Here is a 24488-nt window from a genome sequence, read left to right as displayed (position 1 = left end):
CTTACCGGTGACCCACCATGGCATGTTTAGTTTATTATAATATCACTAGCTTTTGATGGTCTTATTGTATGTTTCTTTTTCTTAAACATACTTTTGATACCTATATTAAAGTCAAAAATAAATAAATAGTATTATTATCTGTGCTTTAAATGACACATGCATCGTAAATACTTAATGAAAAAATCATTCCGTATTTTTATAATTACGTTTTTCGCCATATTTCTTAGCCAGAAAAATATCGTATTTTCACCTGACATTGTTTAAAACAAAGGCTGCCTCTAGGCGTCTTTTCATTTCTATTTCTCTATGCTTCTTGCCTTATGAACATATTTCAGATAGACTTCGCAGTTCGAATAGCGTACAGCAATGTTTAAAGATTCACGTCAAGGGACGCGTGAATATTGCACGAAATGATAGTCGGCACTGACGCACTGAATGTTAATGATGTCGAATCGTTTATATCTCCGTTCTAGCTTCCGACTTCCCTTCCATCACAATCTCTATATAACATGTTTCCGTGTCCATCACTACTTCTGTCCATCTGGTTATCTACCCAAATTGCATAATGAAGCTAAAAATATACTAGATCATTAATTAAATTATAACACTTAGTAATTATAATGAGATTAATATTATCTAAAGACGTAAGATTGCTTGAGTTATAGGGAATAAATACTATTGAAAATATGTTTAAAGACCTGCGATTTCTTGACTGTTTTAGAACGCTTACATAAATCTACACAAGCGTCCCTAATTTTAAACTGATCGACTAGAATGGAAGCAGTGGGTCAACAGCATCCACTGCCAACTCTTTGGCTACTCTTCTTTGATCAAATTGTAGCACGTACAAAGTTCTAAATTTGGAGCGCGTTTTGCCACAATAGATCACGAAACATTAATTTTTGGATACACAGTCAAGGCACGGTTACCACTAGATCAATTGACTGCATAGGATAAGCTAATTTAATATAATTATAATATGCAGTAATAAGAAAGCACACATCTTGTATCTAGATACACACATAAAACACTTGAAGGGTAATTTAGTGTTAGAATTAACTTATCCTAACGATAAAAAGCACATAAAGTTATGATACCATATCATGCATAAAAGAGCTAACGTAGTATATGTCTATTTGCAATACTTGTTTGTACTATAGTAAAACTAACATTCACGAAAATCATTTAGGTAACTAAGCATCACGTCTCTTGTAATAAGGTGAGAAAAAACTTAATGACATTTTAAAACAGAAAGTAATAAATTACTTCTTTGTTAACATTTTTGAGATTTTTTTTAAACTGAAACATCATTATTATGAAAATGTATTTAACCTGTTTTAATGAAGTTTCTAATGTGGTACCGAATTTGACCCATGAAGACGAATCAAATAAATTGCGTTTAACAGTTTCTTTTCTCTTTTCATTAAAAAAAAAGAATAATTGATACAGATGTCGTCTTCATAGAGCATCTATAATCACGTTTGAATAATAACACTTCCAAGACTATGAAATTACTGTTATTATTTTCCCCTTATTTCAATTAAATAAACGAAATATAAACACTACTTATAAACTGTAAGATTTCACTAGCTATTTGTGATTATGATATTTGGATTATTGACTCAAAATAGAGTATCTAAATTTGTGAAGAAAAATTTTAAAAGTTTTAAAGGCCGATAATGAATAAGGAAAATGGAGATTTAAAACAATGTTTCATTGCTCCAGTAGAGTTTGTTCCATTTATCAAATATGACGACAAATAATAAGAGCAAAACGTTTAATCTTGTATTCCCTATGTATTAGGCCTGCTGAAGCTGCAGTATATCTTTCGTTTGACCACAGAGAGCTACCAGCTAGATATACGGGTTGTGAAAAGTATCGCTAATGCTTCTGATGCCAACGACTTTCTTCGCTCTATAGAGACTGAAGACAGACAGAGCACTAAACGTGTCGTCTTGGACTGCAGTGCTGCTATGGCTAAAGCTATCATCTATAACCACGTGCATGACATTCACATGGGGCGTCGAAATTATCATTACCTTCTTACCAGCCTGGTGAGTGGAAAACACTTTGTTTTCTTACAAGTAACTATTCTAGCTGCGCCATTGACAGCCTGTCAGAAGAGATAATTTGTTCTTATTACAGATTGAAAAGTTATCAGTCAACACCACTGACTGTTAAAAACATTTGTTATATCCCAACTAGCTACATCAGTAAGATATAGAAGAAATATCACATTGTGTTCTGGAAATTCTCTGACCTGTAAGAGGCACGCTGATAATGTTCCATGCAGTGTGTGAATGACAAGACAAGGCGGGGACATTTGATGTAGTACTGACTTTGCCTCGACATAACTGGGTAGCTAATTTGTTCTAAGGAACTAATTAAACATTAACAGTATGAAATTGGTTGCTTTCAAAACTTCATCTACTAATTTCAAACTATTATTTAGTGCTTGATAATAATCAAGCACTATTATGACATTGATTTCTTTCAAACTACGTCTGATAAGAGTCTCACTATTGTTGATTGCTTGACGAAGAGTTCAAAGAAACTTTACAAACATCAACTAGAATACGGACAGTAAAAATACAGACAGAAACTACACTAATTACAGAACTATTTCCAAGTACTCTTAGAGTTCATTATTATCACTTTGGGGAAAATATGGTGTTACATTCCATAGTAGGTAAATAAATGAAAATAGAGTGAGTTAGAACTATAAAACTTTAAAAAGTAGTCCTCATATAGAATTTTCTCACATATCGGAAGTGGTTTTAAAAAAATAGTTTTCATATGGATTTTGTTCACATATCGGAAGATATTTTTATAAAGTATTCCTCATATGAAATTTTTTCAGATATCGGAAGAGATTTTTCATATTGATCAGAACCTCCAAAAACAAACAATTTATTTTATGATCAAACTAAAATGCTCTTTTAATAGCGCAATGCTTTTTTGTAAACATATACCTTTTCAGTCTTTATTGAGATTTGAGGATTGTTCGATCTCCTAAGCCCATAATGGAGGATAAATTACCATATTCTTAATGGTACTGTGTTATATTGCATACAAAACATTTCAAAAGTCAGAAGATTAAGTATTATACAATACTTTAACTGATAAGGTGTAAGCTTTTTTTTAATTTTTAAGAAACAGAGCTATTGATTAGCTTTTGCTGACAACAGTACAAAAGCTAGAAACTTATACAGTGAATGTATGTGTAAATAAGTACTTGCGGTAAGACAGTGGCAATCAGTTAGCAATCATTGTCACGGTTAGTAGAGCCTATCTGTCACCAAAGCCTTTAATTATTAATTACTTACTAATTTATTTCATTACTACTTGATACTAATTACCAACTAGTTATATGCTATACGTTTCGGCTGCTAATCTGCTGTCTTCAGGGTAGTCCTGAAAAAGACTGTGTTTGTTATGTTTTTGGTAGAAAGTATGATGCGCTATCCAAGAATTAATTAATATTTAAAGACTTATACGTAAACCTAGAAGCTAAGTACCATGACAACCATTGTTTCAGGTTTGTATGCCGAAAAAAAAAAGATATTAAATTTCTACACCTAAAAGACGTTCTAAAATTCAAACAATCTTTGGGTATCTGTTTCTAAGTTTTGATTTATCTTATGTGTTTGTAGCAATATAACTTCTAATTTCTGCTTTGTTACTGGTAACTCAGATTATATAAGATTCACTTCCATGGTAGTTAGGCCTAACAAATGTGCTGAAAATTACGTTTAACTGCACGTTTTTTAAAATAATTTTTAATATCTATATCTTGTTAGAAAATGAGCTCAGATTTCGAACAGAAAAGCTTTTTTGGCAGTAACTTATGAAATAGATCTATTTTTATACGTCAGAGATTTAAAATCTGAAGTTGACTAATTAAGAAGAAGGTGATAAAAACATCGGCTGTTAATAGTCATTTCTACCACAGGCGTTAAACCTAATTAATTTTCTCGTTTCACAATCTTGGACATTTTGCACCAAAGAGCTTGTTGTGAAAGCATCGAAAGTCTTAGTTTAAGTATATTGTACTTGCTTAAAAGGTAGTAATATTTCTCTTTTTACAGACGAAAAACATTAATTTGTTTAAGACGTGTTTGTATGGATCAGATCTAAGGTAGTTCATAGTATGTATTTCGAACATTCCTTTCAATTCTCAGGATATATGTAATTTGTTTAATATTAGATTCAGTGAGCTTGTATTTTGTTGATGTAAGCGAGATGTGCTAGAATATCTGTAGTGATTGGGAAATGTTCTATACTACATTTAATAACCGCAGTTTAATAAGTGATATTGACAGGATATGTGTACCATCTTTAACAAGTGCTGTTGACAGGATATACGTATCGTGTTTGACAAGTACTGTTGATAGGATATATGTTTCATGTTTAATACGTTTTATTCACAGTATATATATACATATATGTGTGTGTGTATATATAATGTTTGGTAATATTTATGGACAAGATATATGTATTATGTTTGATAAGTTCTGTTGACAGTACATGTGTATATATATATAGATATGTAATTTCTATTGACAGGATACTTGTATCATGTTTGATAATTGCTTGTGTGTGTCCAAGTAATGTTGTTTTAGTTGTTATGAGACTAATAATGTGATATTTGCACAACACTTTATAATTATTGTTATAAACATCAGAATTCGGAAAAAAAAATATTTGATATTTGGTTATTCTTGAGGCTTTAATTTATGACTAATAAATGTCAAAATATGTACGTAATTTCCGATAAATGAAGTTAGTTTTCATATTAGATGGTGGTAAATGTTTATTACTGGATTTAATCACCAGGACGTCATGTGCGCTAATTATATAAGTACGAGCACTGTTAATATAGATATGATTGATTTTGAAAAGTGATAAGTAGAAATGTCTATAAATTATGTTTTTTTCTAGTCCTTATGTGTGATTTATGTAAATACATTTTTATTTTGTTTTTATAGTGAATATAAAAAAATTATAATTGACATACATGCATGATACGACTATTAATTATTTATTACTTATTAGTTAACCATTAAAATATGAGTGATAGATGTCAAACTATATGTAACAAGGCCTTCGTTTCTGTTGGTAATGGGCTGTACTATAATCGGTGAATGTTAATCATTTAAATGTCATAGCGTATATATAATTGTCAATAACTCTCCTACATTGTGTAATGTAGGCCTGCAATTTATAAGTTTGTTTCTCATGGTTAATAATTGTTGAATTATGTGTAACGTAAAGTAATTGGTGGTATTTCCATATTGAGTCTTTGAATATGTCTGCACAGTTTTAGTAGATGAGATTACAAATTGGTGTATTAGTAGTCAGTCTTATAACATGTGTAATACCTGATAATGCTATGTGTTTGGTCATTGATTTAACTACATCTTCACTCACAGAGTAGCCTATAAGTCCTAGTACCGTATACCCTGAATACTAGAGAGGCTTACAATTATTTCCATGCTGAAGAAATGCGAGTCTTAGATTCCTATAAGAATTATGTGTAATTCGTGATACTAAGAGCTATTTCGTAGCGCTTTCAGTTCTGCACATTGAAAAATAATCTAAATTCTGAAAGCACGAATAAGAGCGTGTATGAATAACAACGATATATAGTTTTGAAAACATTTACCAAAGTATACACTGACCGATGGAAACCTTTTAATGGCAAAGTTATAGCCTATTTCAAAGTTATAGTTAGTTTATAACCAAGCTACGTTTGAAAACATTTTGTTATATAACATATATTTGAAAGACTTCTGGGTAATTTTAACAATTTCTAACAAAATAAGATAATAATTAACAATAACGTTAGATATAAATGGCTATTACTATTCTAGTAAAAAACATTGTCACGCCATTTAATTAACCAACTCTGCGAAACGAAGCATAAAAGGGAGTGTTATGGTTAATAGTCGAGATATTGCTAATAAGAATATTTACTTACAGCTCGAGTTTTGAATTGAACTAGTTAGAAGTGATAGTTACAGATGCTACACAAAAGTTTTGTTCCATTTTTTTTTATTAAACTGAGCATACTACTTCAGCTTCTATGTTATACGATACGTACGACTATTATTTTTTCATTCTTTTTTCTTATGAAGCGATTTCAAAACCTATGATCTTAAAATGATAAAGCTGGTTGATGCTCTTAACTCACTATTTATTCCAACAACTCAATAGTTTATTTTTAATTGATAATTTCATCTTCGCTCCTATGTTTATGAAGTAAAGAGAAGGGCATAAACTGTGATTTATGAATATAATCTCGTAGGTTATGGACGAATTCTTCAATACAGATCAGCCAGAATTTGGAGCAATAAACATTACAGGCTTTCGTATGCTAAAATCACTTAGCTCTGAATATCAGGAGATTCTAAAGAAGTGGGAGAGTCTGGACCCAGAATATTGGCCTGGGGCTGGCGAAAACTATATATCTGTGAGTATCATTTTAGATTGAACAAGAGTAAACGTTTTTCTCATTATAGATGTTTCAATAAAAAACCTATTTTTATGTCTATGAGCTTATTCATGTGATTATGTGTTTACGTTTTCAAATGACCATGTGTGAATTGTGTCTTTTAATGACAGTTGATGTTTTATATTTCAACTAAACATTTGTGTCCTCACTTTTTTCAATAGACTGTAAGGTTACTTTTTCAAATCATTGTTGCTTGTAAATTTAATTGTTACACTAACTGTTTGTGTGTTTGCTTTGTTCTTTTACTCAATAATTGTCCTGTGCATTTGTGTAAAAAGCTTTTATACTCAAGTCAAATATCAAAATCGAAAAACGTAAATTCTTCACTGTATAGCGCATACATCATACTTAATCATTATATTATAGCTAATATAGCTTTGTCATAAAATGATGAGTTTGTAAATGTAAAGCAACCGTATTCTACACTTTATGACGTAGCTTATATATATATATATATATATTACTCGTTCTTACAGTCCCATTTATACATACCGATACCTGTTGCTATGTGTAAAATTTACAATGGTTCAGACAGACAAACACATAATGCGTCTAACATAAAAGTTAGACAAAGAAGATTAGCGTACAAGATATAGTATGGGAAAGGTAAAATTAAAACATACCCTACACTAAGAGCGTTATCTGTTATGGTATACCACTGTGTGCGTCTAACGTCTTTAAACTCTATTGATAGGATACCCTTTATCTTTCCTACATAGTAGTTTGTACCCTAGTGTTATTTGCCTGCCATCTATGGTTTTTGATTGCTGCCTGAAAGAGTCATTAAAGTACCAAGAAAGACAGGGAAATTGTATTGAGTTACTCGTTCTTTCCCATTTTGGGTAGTAATATTGTTGAAATGAAAGCCACATATAGATATATTTTTACCAGACTTTGATATATCACTTTTTGAATTAATGTATGCGTATTGTCTTAGTGCTTGCAACATAAACTAATACTTACTGTATTTCAAGGTATCAAGTATATGGTTTGGTAGGGAAATTTGTAGCATTTGATAATTCAGCTCTTGGCTGGAGGTTGTGTTTAAGAAAATTAAAAAAAAGGAAATTCGGGCATTAAAGTATTGATAGTACACTTTAAGAGTATCCATTTTGTTTCAAGATGTCATGTAAGAAGGTAATTTTGGTATGGAAGGACTGATAGCTGAAACAGAAAAACACGAAATAAAGTTACTTTGTACCGAGAAAATATAATTGTCAAAAGCAGTTAAGAAACAAGTAAACATTTTCTATCGGTAAACTGATGTTAAAAAAACCGTTCGGATATCCTGTTACAATACTGTTTAAAAAAGAAGGATTTAATTAGTTTTGTTTTAAGGGTCAATTATATGTTAAGATTTCGTGAGTTTAGGCGTATTCTATAGAACTGAAGATGGAAAAGAGTATTCAAAATACTTTATTTAAAGAATAGATCTGAAGCTATCAAAGTATTCATCCAGCCATTTGTTTCTCAGGATACAAGCCGTAATCGAAGCGCCATCTATCTGGCATATGTTCACAGTTGAAGTGAATATGGTAGCGAATACAATGGATTAGTCGTGTCTGGTTTGGAAAATTTATATAATACGTCTCTTAAAACGAGAAGTTTCAACCGTTTGAGTAGCGTGCCATAAAGAAAGAAGGAATAACAAAATCAGCCATCACATGATTTTCAAAACGATTAAAGTCATCATTTTCCTCAAGTAAGGATGCAATGACCACTTTTAACACCATGCCCTAACGAAACGGTTGAAATCAAATATGTTTGAACTATCGTACTCTCTACGGATTAATTACTTCTCACATAACATCTTCAACAAAATAGATACACTGAAATCTTATTCCAGAATTGTATTCGCATGTTTTAACTTGAATCCCCAACCCAGAGGTAAACCAAGAAATGTTTTATACTATCTTACCAACTTATACATCCCCTAGTTTAATAATAATTAAACATTAATAATTAATGTATAATAGATGATTAAGTTAACACACAAATAATACTCCCATATTCTACTTGGAGTCATTTTCTAGCCTATTGTATGATTAAAGGGCTTATTCCCTTTCAAAGAACCAACTACAAAAACACAGCCCTCGTGGATAGTAGTCAGATATTCGTGTGCTGACAGTAAAACCACCTACATTAGAAAGCCCGAACACAATCTTTCCATGTGTACCCATTAATACTTAGGAAGTTATTCAATCACGTTCGAAGTGTTTAACACTTGCACTTTAACCATTCCTTCACCCAAATATGTCACTAACTACCACATTAACTTGGATTTGTCAATTCAGGTAAGCCAAAGATAGAATCTTTAATCACATAAACCCTACTAATCAATAAACACAGATCAGCATTTAATAATATTATTAACTCCTTTCACTAGATATCTTAATATGTTTAAAATATATGGTGTGTTTATTTTACAGGTAACCATTAAAATTGCTTTATTTCTCATATAAAAACCTAAAACTTAATTTTTTTACCAGGCAGACTGTAGCAGTGCCTATATAGGGATGGCTCGGGTTGTTCGTTCAAATGGTATTTTAGATATCTCTTCAATAAGTCACAGAACTTTACAAAACTATACCATGCTTCCTTTTATAACAATATCTATGTAATGACTAAGTCACAAGTTCTGGGAATGTCTGTAAATATCATAGAAAAAAGATTGAATTTCTTGTTCCTTTTTCTTCTGCTTCTTTTTTAATACATGATAACGCAAAGACCAATAAAATGGTGTCAACCTATTTCTTTGAGGTGACATAGTTTCAATCGGAGTATCCGCTTTTATAAGTATTATTAACTAGCAGTAATTTTAAAAAATCATAATTCTAGTGTAAACGATGTTATCATTACCTCTTGAAGTTAGCTTTCTTACAGAACTCTATTATTCCTTTAAAAAGCTTAAGTACAGGGTGAAACAGGCATTAGCACCCAATAGCAGATAAATAATAAATATTACAGTTGGAACTTCATTGTATTTAGAACGTGGTTATAAATACAACCTTCCTATGTCTATTGAAATACTGCATTAAAGAAAACAAGCAAACAAGTAAAGAAAATACTTTTCAAAAAGAAAGTAAATGTAGGGATGGCTGATATCAATCCTTCAAAAACAATGTAAAAAAAGATAGTAGGGATGGCATTTGCATCATCCCTACATAATAGCATAGGCAAGAATTAACATATAACAATATGTATAACTATTCAATCACAATTGAGTTTAATTTATTTTATGCTATTATGCAGGGATGATGCAAATTGTCGTTATTGTTCGCATTGTTTTTGAAGAATTGATATTAGCCTCCCCTACATTTGCTTCCTTTTTTGAAAAGCTTTTTCTTTACTTGTTTTGTATTTTAAATGCAGTTAATCATGTTTCAAATACATCATAATTCTGTCATTCGTGATTTTGCCAGTCATAATCATTATAGTGTTTCTATAAATAATTGCTGATTATAGATTACGCACTGTGTGAAACGTACATAAATAGAACGTGGTCTGATTTCGCCGTCATTTCAATTTTCGTGTTCTTAGGATGGCACTTGTAATTCTTGAGTGCTGTATTTCTACTTATTCAAACGTTATTTATTTTAATCGGACACTTCCATCCTAAGCACAATGTAATGAAATATTACAAGGTGAAAACCGAACCAAAGTGGCATACAAGTTCACGTAAATATTTTATCAGTGTGTACTCTTTAATAAACAGAGCGAAGAGAAACCCGTCAGATTTAATCCTTATTCCATCCACAATCGTTTTCAGGAGAATCTAGAACATTCTAAGGCTGTTTGGTCGGGAGTTGAAATCCCATTTGCACTCATCTACCCCTAGCAACTACTTTCTTTCAATTACAGACTTATAAAAAAGAATGTGGGAAGAACGTGATCCTTTCTGGAATTCTCCGATCAACTCTTCCTTACCTATAATAATACAAAACGATAAAAATAAACTGGGTTTAAGAGTTTGACAATTATGTCACATGCACGTTTGCTTGATTACCCATGTATATTCACTTGATTTTACCGGATATATCGTTAAAAAACAATAAAGCTTTTTAGATCTGTACCCGTCATTCATTCTATATTTGAGTCTTTACCACATTTATCTGAATTATATCAACTTTTGGCTGCACTTTTCTCACATTTTTATAACATGTAAAGAATAATAAAAACATTCGTCTATGATCCAAACTTTCAGAGCGTGTTCACGATTGTTTTATTAATTCTATTAAGCAACTTTGAACAATCAAAATGAAAAATGCCATCATTTATTGCATATTTCACATTAATTGAAATGGTGTGCCACAAACGAGTGAATTCTCAAGTTATTTTAGAGTTTTACGTTCGGTTTTATTTTAAGCGATGTTCACCTTCTACAAATCATAACTTTAATAAATGAACTTAAGTATACTGTATAAGTAAGAATGAAAACAGAACCTACTGATAATGTCAAGTTTCTTTACAGTTATTCTAATAATCCCATCAAGAACTTGACATCTTCTAGATGGTGAATTCCTAGTGTGGTTTTCATGTGGAGTTCACTGTCGTTTCATTAATTCATAATGAAACGGCACTATACTACACATCATTACATAACTTAGATAACTTACTTTTAAATAGTTATCCAACAAAAAACAGTCCAGTTCGACAACCAGACGTTTCAAAAATATAGCTTTTCCAAGGATGTTCTCAAAGTGTATTGTGCGGCTTCTCTTATAAAACATATTTATACTTTTTCTGTTAAACTGATGGACAAGTAAGAGATAATTTTCATTCTTAAGCATAACTAACAGTTTTGTAATTTCAGAATTACTGAACATATTGGAGTGATGCACATGTCACCAACATGCACTCGTGAAGTTATCAGTAGCATGAAACAGAAATGGTTGTATAAATGTAATCGTAAACTTCCATAGGTATAAACAATAACTAATATAGTAAATGTCTTTGCTAAAATTTTGATTGTTTTGAAACTGGACGCATAAATAATAATAATAACATAAAGTTGACTAAAAGTGAAAAAATATTTTTTATTATATGAAAGGTGGCATGAACTACCTTGACTACTGCCTATATATGAAAGGTGGCATGAATTACCTGGATTACATTGAATCGAGTGGGGGATACTTTACCAACATTTGTTTAATTAGTTTCAAAAATAAAAAATATCCAACAAAGTGGATTTTCAAACCTCATACTGAAATGTTTTCTTCAAAAAACAACTTACCGATTTCTTTTGTTAATAGCCAATAGAACTTACTTTAATATAAGCTACGTCCCTCCATTCACGCAGTTTGATGTACCAGAACGATTTTTTCCCTTATTCTGCTGTTTACTGGTATCTATGGTCTTCTGTTAAAAAGTAATTGAAACAACTTATACAGAATTCACATTCATAAGTATCAATTCTTGAAGAGTTTATACGCTTGTTATTGACAGACATTTTTTTATGCTTCAAGCACTTCCAGCTTTGAGTACACTGTTTTTCACAATAAGAAAACATTTGAAATATTACAAGACTTACTACAGCGTTAATTCAAGCCAAGTTGTTAACATTAGACGTATATTGTGAAACTGTTTATAAGTGGTGTGTAAAGCCTAGAGATTATAGATATACATTGATGCTTTTTGAATAGTTTCCTATGGACTCCTCTTGTCTTCTGTTTGGCTTTGGAGACCAGACGACATTTCGCACTAGACTTGAACATAGAATCCGGAACGTCGTCTCTAAAATCCGACAGAAGGAAGAAACAGACAAATAGGAAACTACTTATTATCTCAACACATTATATAAAACTTTCTTTAAGAGATTCCCTGAATTTACTTGTATATAATATATGTATATAGCAAATATCATAAATATATTTCTTATTATATGTCTTGTCAGTCATGTGTTATTCTGCCTTGTTCATGAATTTTATCACAAAAACAGACATGCTTGTTGTTCATAGCTGTTCGTAATAAAATAATTATTGAGGAGCTTGCAAAGAAACTCATACACATACGAAAAAGTTACAGAAACAGTATGGAAAACCTTGAGAACCCTTGTATATAACCATCAGTGTTACTGGCCAGAGCGTTTCCTAGCAACACGTTATATATTTGCTACTAATACCTATACATATTATGCTTAAGGCGAATTCTTGTTGGCTTGGTTTCGTCAAGACCCTTGGGACTGTTCTGTAAATAAGCGCATCCTTCTCCATATTAACTGGTCTTACTTAGACAGCAGTTAAATGTTTCTTACAAATTCTGTATCGAAACAAGTAATACTTAAATAAGCTTTTGTCATAAAAATATGGATGTTAAAATAACTAACAGAAAATTAAGTACATTCACACGAACCAACGTATACATCTATATAAATATAATAGTACTGTCTGTTGTATGTTGTTTGTTCATGTAACTACTTCGCAGGGTTTGGTTGGATCTTCACCAAAATTGGTATGGAAGTTCATTAGGTCAATGCGAGGGTACATACACATTTTGCATTTTGCGTTTTGTTTGTTGTTTTTTGAATTTCGCGCAAAGCTACACGAGGGTTATCTGCGCTAGCCGTCCCTAATTTAGCAGTGTAAGATTAGAGGAAAGGCAGCTAGTCATCACCCCCACCGCCAACTCTTGGGCTACTCTTTTACCAGCGAATAGTGGTATTGACCGTCACATTATAACGCCCACACGGCTGAAAGGGTGAACATGTTTGGTGGGACTGGGATTCGAACCCGCGACCCGCAGATTGAGAGTCGAGTGCCCTAACCACCTGGTCATGCCGTGCCATTTTGCGTTTTACAGTTTATATGGGGATTTTTTACCATTACTTTGCCCCTTTTCACTCCAAAAGTACTTAATCACGTGTAAGTCTACAGTGAATATTTAGCAATTATTCTCAAATACATGATGAGTGGATTCTATGCTATAACTCAATTTATTGTTGTTTCTGTCCTATAGTCAGATGTCGCACTGATGTATGATGGTGTGAAAGTGGTACTGGATACGTACAATAGACTCTTGAAACAGAAGCATGATCTCTTTCGAAACAATTTCAGAAGAGGGCAGATCTACAACAACGGAACGAAAGGTATCTTATGTGACAATCGACCCATAAACCCATGGGAACACGGAGAGAAAATAGCGGCAGAGTTAAAGAAGGTTTGAACACGTTTGAAGTTAACACCTTAATGGTTTAAATAGAACGTTTCAATTATGTGCTTTATTGACTTACACAACAATTTACTATGTTCTTTTTTTTCCTGGTTGATATCCACGTAACCAATCAACAGTAAAAAATACGATGATCATTTAATATTTTTAAATATATCTCTTAAGTGATAGACGTTTTACAAGCTCATTTGAAATTTGTGAATTGTATTGAAAACATTCTTAGATGAAGAGAAGTAAACTGTAAAATGTATCATGAAAAGTTGAAACACGCTGTAATTTCTATCATGGAAGATAGGAATTCGGAAATAGTAAGGGAATTTTCTCGCTGCACTATACAAAATAGTTAGTTTGACACGGTGTTGATAATTGAATAGTGATATAGCTTAATTTCTAAGTATTACTTTGAAAAAATATTAAGTTGATTTCATTTGTCTTCGTGATACTGTCTTTAGTATCATCGTATAGTACCAAATTCATTATGATTATTACTCCATCTTGTATGTAATGTATGCTAAATGAAATCTATCAGTATCATTCACTTTGCAAAGTTAATGGCATGGTCATTAATATTATTATTTTAACTCATTTAACAAGGTAATACTTAGAAATGTAATGTGTCAAAATTCTCTCTTCCTTACGGTTTCAGTTATGTTATTAATATTTATTAGTTTTAACATGCTAATATATCTAGAAAAACTATCTCCAAAAATCCCCCAATAAGCTATTCAGCTCAAAATTCTCTAGACATTAACATTGCCGACGATGAAATGGGATGTTTGACTGGAACCCGTATGATGGTGAACCCATACCCTGTTGATTCCATTTCCATACACAACCCGGTATTTCTGTGTGTTACTAAAGTTCCAAATAATTGACTTGATAGTGAGCAGAGTTCACTGTGACTTCTGTATCCACTTTCCTAATCCTTTACTTGCTCCTGGCGTATCATCCAGCGATGACAGTGAATCCCTCCAAAAAGGATTTGTGACAAGCACTGTACCATTTTTGGAAATTTCTTTTACCTACTGACTCTTATAAAATGAAATAAGTCTTATTATAGTTATTAAGGTGCACATATGCTTTGTCGAGTGTTACTACGTCCTGCCATTTCTTTCCGGCTAGATATCATTCATACAGTTTTCTACAGTTGGTGTTCCTTTCCTGTATATGTTGTTCAAAAAACTTGTACACATGTGACTGAATAATACTGGATTGTGTAGCACTCTGTTGCCTCAAACAAGTGAACGATTTTACCACTGACCTGTTACAAGACGCTGTGCTCTGATTACTGCGGTACGAATTGTTGCGGGTTTCTTTCTGGATGGTCCTGGTACCCTAAGTTGAACCATATTCCTCTGTTTTCAAATGCTAATAAGTACAAGGGATAACCTTTCTTGAAATTTTAACTCCCCCATTGTGATTTGAATATACGATCAATTTTCGGTGGCATTGTACTACTTTAGAAACGCCAAAAAATGTCAAAATGTAATTCTCACACATATATTTCTGCTGCGACTTTATATCGATTATGTTTATTACGTGACATCTGTATCTGCAGATTCAAAATAACTTTAATATAACATACTCAACCCTCCGTAGGTTCTCGAAATCCTTGTTTACGCTGCTATCATCATTTTTTTTTTTTTGTATTGGGTGGCTGAGCCTAGAAATTGGAAAGTTCATGCTCATTTTTATACACCATTCTTTTTTGGTGTTGTGCTATCATGTCTACAAAATGTAAGTGTTATATGGTTCAAAATAAAGTATTTTGTGGCTTAAGTGAAAGAAATATTTTTCTATTTCTCAGCCTGGAAGTTATATGATCTACAGAAGGTGCAAATTTGTTTTCTATCATTACAGGAGTTTCAAGTGTTCGGTTTAGGTAAAAGTAAACAATTTTTTAACTGTATATAACAGATATTGTGTGGGTGACATATTTTTATATACTATTCTTTACACATTTTTTGAATGTTATCTTCTTAAACTTTGTTTTAATAACATCGTCACGAGTTTTGGAAAGTAGATTTTGATTTTACTAATAATTTGTTCTAAATCACGATTTTCTATCAAATTAAAAAGTTATTTATTTCATTTTTTTTATTAAATGGTATACAAACGTTAATTATGTGTTATACTGTATATTTCGTTTTAAGCGGAAAGCTGAATAATAGGCTATTTGCTTTATGTCCATCATAGGTAGCAAGCCTTGAATGTTAGTGTTATAAGCCATCAAATTTAATGCTGAGTTTTTCTTATAAATTATCTACTTATCAGTAAATTGTTGACTACTTTGATTCTAAACTTTAAAGGACCTTACTTGTGTCTAATCTAGTTTTGTGATTTAACTTACATATGTCCTTTTCTTAGTTGTTCCTCCGTGGGACAGCGGTAAGTTTACGATATTATAACGCTAATATCCGGAGTTCGATTCCCCATGGTGGACATAGCAGATATGCCAATGTGTCTATGCTCTAAAACATACAAACAAACTCTCCCTCTCTAGTTTATATACCTTGAGAGAAAATAAAAACTAAGGAGAAACAGTCAAGAAAGTTAAGCAATTATCAAGTAATATAATTTAAGGGTGGCTCAGGATTATATATTTAACTTAATAACTTATGCCTGTCATAAGGTTAAGCAGTTGTAACCAGTTTAGACGTTGGAAATAGAAAAGGGTGTTAAAAATGGGGGGGGGGGGTTGTGCTATTTTTTATCTCAGATAGATGTTCAAATTAATTATGCAGTTTTTATGTCTCAGATACACATATATGTATATGTATGTGTACATTTTACGTTTTCGATCCTAAATATCAAGAAGGTGCTATGGATAAATATATATGTATATATATGAATATAAGAGAGAAATACATCAACGTGTATTCACAGCATTGCGTAACAGCTTCAAAAGGCCTCCACTCCACTCGCATGCTGTGGTCAACGGGTTCGAATCTAATCACTAAACCTATTCGCTCTTTCAACCGTTGGAGCATTATAATGTGGGAGTCACTCCCACTGCTCGTAGTGAGTGGTGTTGATTAATTGCCTTCCTTCTGCTCTATCTCTTCAAAATTAGCTTTTATTTACAATTTCTAAATATGAAATAATCTAAACTGTTTTTATATTTTAAGATACTAAATGTAAAACTATGTTTAACAGAAAACTTTGTTACTTACAGCACGTTTAGTTTCATCATCATCATGCATTTTTGCTATTTTGATAGTAGTATCTTCTGTTTATTTTATATTTCCATTTGTTTTTGCAGACGGAGATTCTGGGGTTAACAGGAAATATTTCCTTCTCCGAAGATGGTTTCCGAAAGAATTTCACCATCGACATTGTTGAAATGAATGTTGATAGCAAAATGGTTAAGGTATGTAGATTAGATTTATGAAAAAAGCATATTTTTTATTCTAGAACATATCTTAGTCACAGATAAACTAAGATCTGTTTTTTTTCTCACCGCATTTTTAATGTAGCAAACATCAGAATATTGATGACTGAATTGTAAGGGTTATGGATAAAGGTAAATATTATTATCACCTGCCACACGAGCTAGTCTGGCATCTTGATATAGATTCAATACAATGAATCATTCCGGAAATATCTGGGTTGTTTTATTAGATAAAAAAAAGGCGTTTGGCAATATTTTCGAGGTCTAGATCACTGAACCTGACCCGAGACCATGAGCGTCAACATGGAAAAGTTAAATTGTAAATGTAAATTAAAACGATGTTGCAATGAAACATGATTGAAATGTTTTAGATGTGGTTGTGAATGGGATAGTTTAGCGATTTAGCTAAACTGGTCGCCCAGGTCGTATGAGGGAACAACTTATTCTAAGATATCCCAATCGATTTGACATACCAGCTGAATCGGAGATTCGTCAATTGATTACTGCTTTGACCACGAAACATGAAAAAAATAGGAACAATAGTATTGTTGTTCTAAAAAAGTGGGATTGAAATCATATATATGAAATCATTAGTTGCGATATTTTGTGAAATTAGCGGTACAATAATGCTAAAAGGTGCAGTGTTGAAATCAAAGCAGATGCACGATGCATTGCAAGATGATTTCTCTAGCAATTCTCAAACTAAAAATGTAATTTCTGCAATGAAAAGTAAATATAAAAAGGATTGCATAATGCTCAGTGTGGTACCACCATAGTATAATCCATATAGATTTCATCATGTCATATTTTCATTAATATTTGTTTTTGTTTTTTTTTCGTTTTAGATGTTGTGCCGAGTTTCATCCATCATGATCTGTTGAAATAACCATAAATCAACGGTTTCCGGAATGACCTTCCTGTTGACCATCCTAGGCTAAGTACTAAAAGATGCTGGGCTAGTTCGTGTAGCAGGTGTTATAATTGTATTACACAATAACTTAAAAGGTCTGACATATTGGCCTGACATGGATCGGTTGTTAGAATACTCGACTCGCAATCTATGAGAGCGTTTTAATGTGATGGTCCATTCCACCTTTCACTGGAAAAGAATAACCCCAGAGGCGGCAGTGGACGGCGTTGACTATCTTTGTCTCTAGTCTATCACCTGTAAATTAGAAACGGCTAGTGCAGATAGCCCTCTAGTAGCTTTGCGCAAAATTCAAGAATCAAACAATTAATATTCTACCTATATTGACCTTATTACATCTAGTGTACATACGAACATTAGCTCATCAAAATTAAAATATTCATCCACAGCATAGCACTCACTATGCAAGTTGTGTAAAGTTTCACGTATTTTAATTTTGTCGTTGTTTCAGATAGCCGAATTTTCCGACAGCCGAGGCTTAGTGTTTGACACTACTGTTAATGGAGAAAACCTGAAGAATGGATTTGAAAACAAAACCTATATCGTAACAAGCATTCTCGTAAGTGTTTTTTTGGGGCTTTTAACCAGTAAATGTAGGGTACCGTCCGAGAAAAAAAAAGTATCATAATTCCCTATTTCCCCTTATGTAATGTGACGAAATATCTTCACAATAAGTTCATTTTATATAAATATCGCTTTAGAAAATTGTTATTGTTTGCTAAATAACATAATTGTGTAACTTTACTGTAGTGTCATGATCCTGATTAGATAGTGTAGTTTTAAATGTTGATTTTGGAAAACGTTTTTAGTTGTATTCCGTGCGTTAAGACAGACGAAAATGTCCCTTTAACTCTTGAGTAGTTTAATATTTCAATACTTTAAATGGATATTATTGCCAAATGTATGTGTGTGTGTTCCGTTTTTTATGCTTAATACACATCGGGCTATCTGCTGTGTCTACCGAGGGGAATCAAACCCCTGAGTTTAGCATTGTAGTTCTGTAGACTTACCCTAAAGATAATATGTAAAGTTCCGATACAAAGGGAAATAACAGAGAATAAATTATTCGCTGTAATTTGATTCTCTTGGATAAATAAACATTAGCGACTCATATTATTTCTATATATATATCCAGTTTGAGATATTTACTAAAATATATATCTTCATTAAATATATTTTTCCATATTATGTAGAATTGATGAAGAGTTTTGGAAATTAACTTAGCTTCAAATATTACATTTCATGCCACATATAATACAGTATTGGAAATGATTAGTGGAAACAATAAATAAAATTGGTATAAAAATGCAAATATTATGGGATGGACTTCCCCCCTCTTGTATGCAAACGAATTATACCCAAGTACAGTCAGGTTTTCATAATTTACTCCGTGAGCGGCTGTCGTCTAACTATTCATACTGTGCCACATAAAAACAATGACTATAAAGGACAGGCATCATACAATTCCTAAAAGGTACACAAGCCTCTCAATCAAAATAAAAAGTCTTTCGTGAAAGATCTAGAAACAAAGTTATAGCTGGTTGAATTTACTGTATGCGATAGATTAGGTAAAATTTCACGTTTCAGTAGGAGCTGTAATAAAACTCAAAATTTTGTGAAGAGATTAGATGAAACTAGTACTGTTGATAATATAAGTAACTTAGGATATGCTCGTTATTTACGACAATCCAGTAGAAATCTCGCCAGTGACCTAGCTTAAAGGACAGTTGTGAATGTTACATCCGAGCAGTAAGATATATATTAACACGAAATGGTCTCAATGGATGTATAGCTACAAAAATTCGTTGCTTAAGAGAAATCCAAACCAAAGTCCTAAAATTAGCATCAGACTTCCAACAATGGGATGAGCAAATCTGGATGAGGATGCTTTTTATAAATAAATCCAAATTAAAATTATTTGACAACAATCGACGACAGTTTATTCGATGGGCTGAGATGAAAATGTAACAAGATCAATGTACAGCATCTACATTTAAGCATGTTTGGGGAACAATAAAAATTTGGGTTGCATATTAGCCAAAGTTGTTGGATATCTACAAAAAATGGATGATACTCTGACTACTGACACGTACAAGGAAATCATAATATCCGTGAATTTATTCACTTGAGAACAAGACTTCTTGGTCAGAACTTCATCTTTCTGCAAGACAGTGATCCTAAATAGGCAGTAAATGTAGTGAAACGATACCTGAAATAAAAAATTTGCTGATGTGACACTCACAACCAAGGTTTCGCCTACACAAAGTCCTGATATTGATTATTTTTTAGTAGTAGATGGATTTATATGTGAATTGAAAAAGTCGGCCTGTAAACAAGCAAGTTATGGAGAGTAATACAGGACATTTGGCACGATACATCACTATCATACTTCTGCTGAACTTATGATAGCTTAAAAACAAGATGTACTACTCTATTCAAACCGAACATAAAAATACTAGTGTATTGTAAAACATATTCGTTTGTTGCATTTTGTGTAATAACGTTTTGTAGTTATGATAAATTAACTATTTAGTTGCAAGGACTTATTGTGTTTGACTCCTGTATGTATGTATGACCTGGCGTTTACGTAATTATTTCCAATTCTGTGTATAAACAGTTTATTTTTGTGAAAACACTTATATGACTTTCCAATATTGATAATTGTAGCATACTTCTTGTGTTGATTGTTGTTAAAGTGAAGGTTTTTATAGTATTAAGTATTTACTATTACATATATATTCATATCTATTTTAGAAATTATTTTATCTTATGGAATTTTCATTAGAAATTATATCAAACCTTTAATCATTGATTTTGCAAAAAGAAATAATATAAGTAATGATTACATCGAGTTATGTATGTAGCCCAATAAGTTAGCACATTACGACAACATACTTATTATGCAGTGCTTACTGTAGCATCATTACTTAGTATTTCAATATTAGCTGTATACGTCAATATACAAACAAATAATCCAATATAGAATTTCCTGAAGTTAACAGCGTTTACGTATTACATTGATAGAGAAATTTTACATATGTTTATTTATTTAGATTTTGAATGATTTATTCAAGGGACATATATAAGTAGTCTGTGCGATTTACTAGTAGCTTTGCTATAATAATGCAATTTTAACATTCACCACTTTGCTCGTACACCACAATACAGTACTTTAACCTGACACAATTTTCGAACAACGATAAATGTTTGTTAATTTGTTTGAAGTTAAGCACAAAGCTACACAATGGGTTATCTGTGCTCTGCCCACCACGGGTATCAGAACCCGGTTTCTAGCGTTTTAAGTCCGCAGACATACCGCTGTGCCACTGGGGGGCAACGATAAACGAAAGAGGGAGTAAAAACTACGGTCGATGTCTACAACACACTTAGAAGGAAAAGCAAACTTTTACTAAGTTAATACACTATAAGTTAGTTTTACAGGGTCTCTAATCACGACGGTCTTCTCCTTTTTCAAGTCTACTAAAATATGTTCTTTTATAAGTCAAAATGAGGTTCTGGTTGTCTGGGTTGGGTATTGATAAATGTAGTTGCAAAATATCAGTAAGTAAATTGAGAAAAAGAAAAAATGCCAAATCCACGCGGATGTAATTTCTAAGCTTGTTCCAGATTTAGTACGCATCACATTGTCGCTGCAAGCGCATCATGATGATACTTCAAGTTTTATATTTACATCATATTATGAAGTGTTAAGAACAAAATAATTACTAAGAATAAAGAACAGATTGCAAGTCAAATAACAACAGTCAGGCCATTGTCCGTGAAATCTGTAAAGAAAATATAGTAACATAAGAAAAATGCATTGAAAAGTATCAAAATAATCTATTATGTGTCACTGGTGACAGTGTGGTTATAAGTAAGCGATGTTCGAAATTATGATTTCCAGAAAAAACGCATTCTCTATCTCAACAATGAGATACTTTCCATTCTTATTCTCAGAAGAAAAAAGAGAGCAATTACTTATTCTAAATGGATTTTTTTTACATAAACAAAAAAGTAAATCCATGCATTATATAAACGTTGATAAGAGACTGGAAATTTCAATCTGAACGGTACCTAATGAATGTGTGTGATTCGGGTGTGACCGTCCCTAATATTCAGCTACGGAACAGAGAAAGAAGATAGCCAACCCGCATCACCCGCCGTATAAAGTCTTTGTCCACCTCTTTGAGCCGAATATCGGGATTTATTTTTACTTCTATTACGCGCCTAAAGCTGAAAGCGTGTTCAGCGGCATCACGCATCGAACTCAGGCCTTTTCCATAAGCAGCCGCTACCCATTAAACACTAGGCCACACCAGGCCTTAAATGTATATAAGAAATGTTATTATTTTTTCATCCACGTAGGTTTTTAAAAAATGTGTTTTTTTATTTATTTAAAGAACTATACAAGCTCTTTTAGAATGAGAAGTTTGGCACAAAAGACATTTTAAACGTCATTAAACGCAGATTATAGGTCTATTGAATCTACCCTGTATAAGCTTATGTGTGTAAACTAACAATGCACCTTACATTATGTTCTTTCCAATATTGTTTTTAAAAAAGGAAATATTTCTACCAGATGAATACAGAAGCTATAAAAATATAATAGTTGCATAAACATTTTCCTACATACTTTTATAACTTACAGTGTCCAGTGAATTCACCGTAAAGTTGGACAACAGTTGAAGGGTGGCAGTTTTCAACTATTTCTATGAGGCCATTTCAGTTATTTTACGATTCCCATGCTTAAGTTTGCGGTACACTTTAGTTTTTTGAGTTTATTTCTACAGACTTAAGAGAACTTACCAAATTCCAAAGTTCAGCCTGCTACGCCACTTCACAGTCTCCACTCTTTATCTTGTAAGTCAGTGGGTTTACAACGCTAAAAATAGTGTTTTGATACCCAGGGTGGGTGGCCAGTTCAGAGATAACCCATTCTGTAACTTTACACTTTAGAACAAACAAACAATCTTTTCAGACTGAGTGCCTTTTGAATAAACCGAAACTTTCTACGGCCACTGTATGAAATAATTTTATTGCAAATGTAGTCAGGGGAATTAGTATAATTTGCAAACCATTTATGGATAGTATATAAAAAAATTAAACTACTGGCATTTATGTTACGATTTCTAATATCCTCATGAACCCCAGTTGATAATCATTGTTCTATGTTGCTGAACGCCATTATACCTTGAACCGTGGCTAAGAGGTTAAAACAAAACTTTAGAGTCATTAAATGCAACGTAGGGATGATTTTATCATTTAACTGCACTTTTTAGATACACGAAGTTTTATGTATAACCATTTCTTCAAGCAAATTAGTTCATAAACGGTGTATTAACGAGTGACATTGCTGGGTACTAGATGTGTCTATGTAGTTCTAGAGAAGAAGGAGGCTAGTGTGTTGATTTAAAACTCCCTAATGTATACGCAAGGCCTCAAGGAAAATCTGTACTCTTCTATCTAAAGGACTTTCGATGTTCTTGTCTATCATCATCAGGAACCGTTTTTCAGTCAAAGTAGAGAGTAAAGTTAAAGGAAAATTATCATTCTCAGGCCAACATATAAATTCACTCTTTTCAGATTTAAACTAAAATAAATTCAAGACCTAATGGGGTTTCTTTTAAAACTTTAATGGATTTATGAGTATCCTTTATATTTTGAAAAATTGAGTAGTGTTTACGTTTTAAGAAAATGGTGTTGGGAAATGTTGAAAAAGTTACACCAAAGAAATAAATGCTAAAATTATGTATCATTCTGGGAATATTAAAAAAATCGTCAAGTGACTTAGATTAAAACAATATTCTTCTTCTCAGAAAAGACAAGAATGGTAAAGTTATTTATAAAATGTTATTTTGCTCATGCTGGATATTTGTTAAGAAACATTAAGAATACAACATTGTAGGTTTCTCAACAGCTTACTTTAATGTCAGCAATAAAAAAGTAATCAATAATATTAAATGAAATATCAACGAGATGTAATTTATCTACAAAGAAGAGAAATTAGACCAGAATTCGACTCCAGCAGAAGATGGGAAAGCTGAAGAAGGTCAGATTCACATGAAAATATTCTGGTAAATGTGTAACAAAACAACAGTCTCAATTGCTAAAATCTAGAAATTAAAATATAACATTTTATGATGCAGCAGTGGAGTGCTTGAATATAAAGAGTTGCCTAGTACTAGAAAATAACAAAACAGATTGCTCAGTTAACGAGAGGTTGTTTGGATAAAACAGTTTTATCATTGGAAGAAGTGTGACAATTAATTGTTTGGAGGAGCTTCCCAAGGTGAAAGGTAGCAGTTGATTTCTTTGTTAAAGTGAAACTGAGGGAGAGTTAAAAAATAATGGTTGATGGATAGGGAACTATACACCTGGAAAAAAGTTAAGCACCCCCAAATATTTTTCAGGATTGCTTATTGAAAATAAGGTTTAATTTTCATGATGTTAAGCAATGTTCATAATTTCAAACATAATTAAAAGGATGT

The 24488-nt window shown here is 32.2% G+C and overlaps 1 protein-coding gene across 2 annotated transcripts in view; it reads left to right on the top strand.

The window, feature by feature from the left end:
* Positions 1 to 24488, top strand: part of LOC106458491 (glutamate receptor 1-like) — a 162552-nt gene that overhangs the window by 96177 nt on the left and 41887 nt on the right. For both annotated transcript variants that reach the window (XM_022384719.1, XM_013918011.2), the window contains exons 4-8: positions 1804 to 2054; positions 6308 to 6472; positions 13469 to 13669; positions 16944 to 17051; positions 18452 to 18559. In XM_022384719.1, coding sequence (XP_022240427.1) covers positions 1804 to 2054; positions 6308 to 6472; positions 13469 to 13669; positions 16944 to 17051; positions 18452 to 18559 — 833 coding nt within the window. The remainder of the gene's footprint in view (positions 1 to 1803; positions 2055 to 6307; positions 6473 to 13468; positions 13670 to 16943; positions 17052 to 18451; positions 18560 to 24488) is intronic.

This window comes from Limulus polyphemus, unplaced genomic scaffold, assembly GCF_000517525.1.
Source record: "Limulus polyphemus unplaced genomic scaffold, Limulus_polyphemus-2.1.2 Scaffold473, whole genome shotgun sequence".
NCBI classification, from domain to species: domain Eukaryota; kingdom Metazoa; phylum Arthropoda; class Merostomata; order Xiphosura; family Limulidae; genus Limulus; species Limulus polyphemus.
This window is presented reverse-complemented; position numbering and strand designations above follow the sequence as displayed.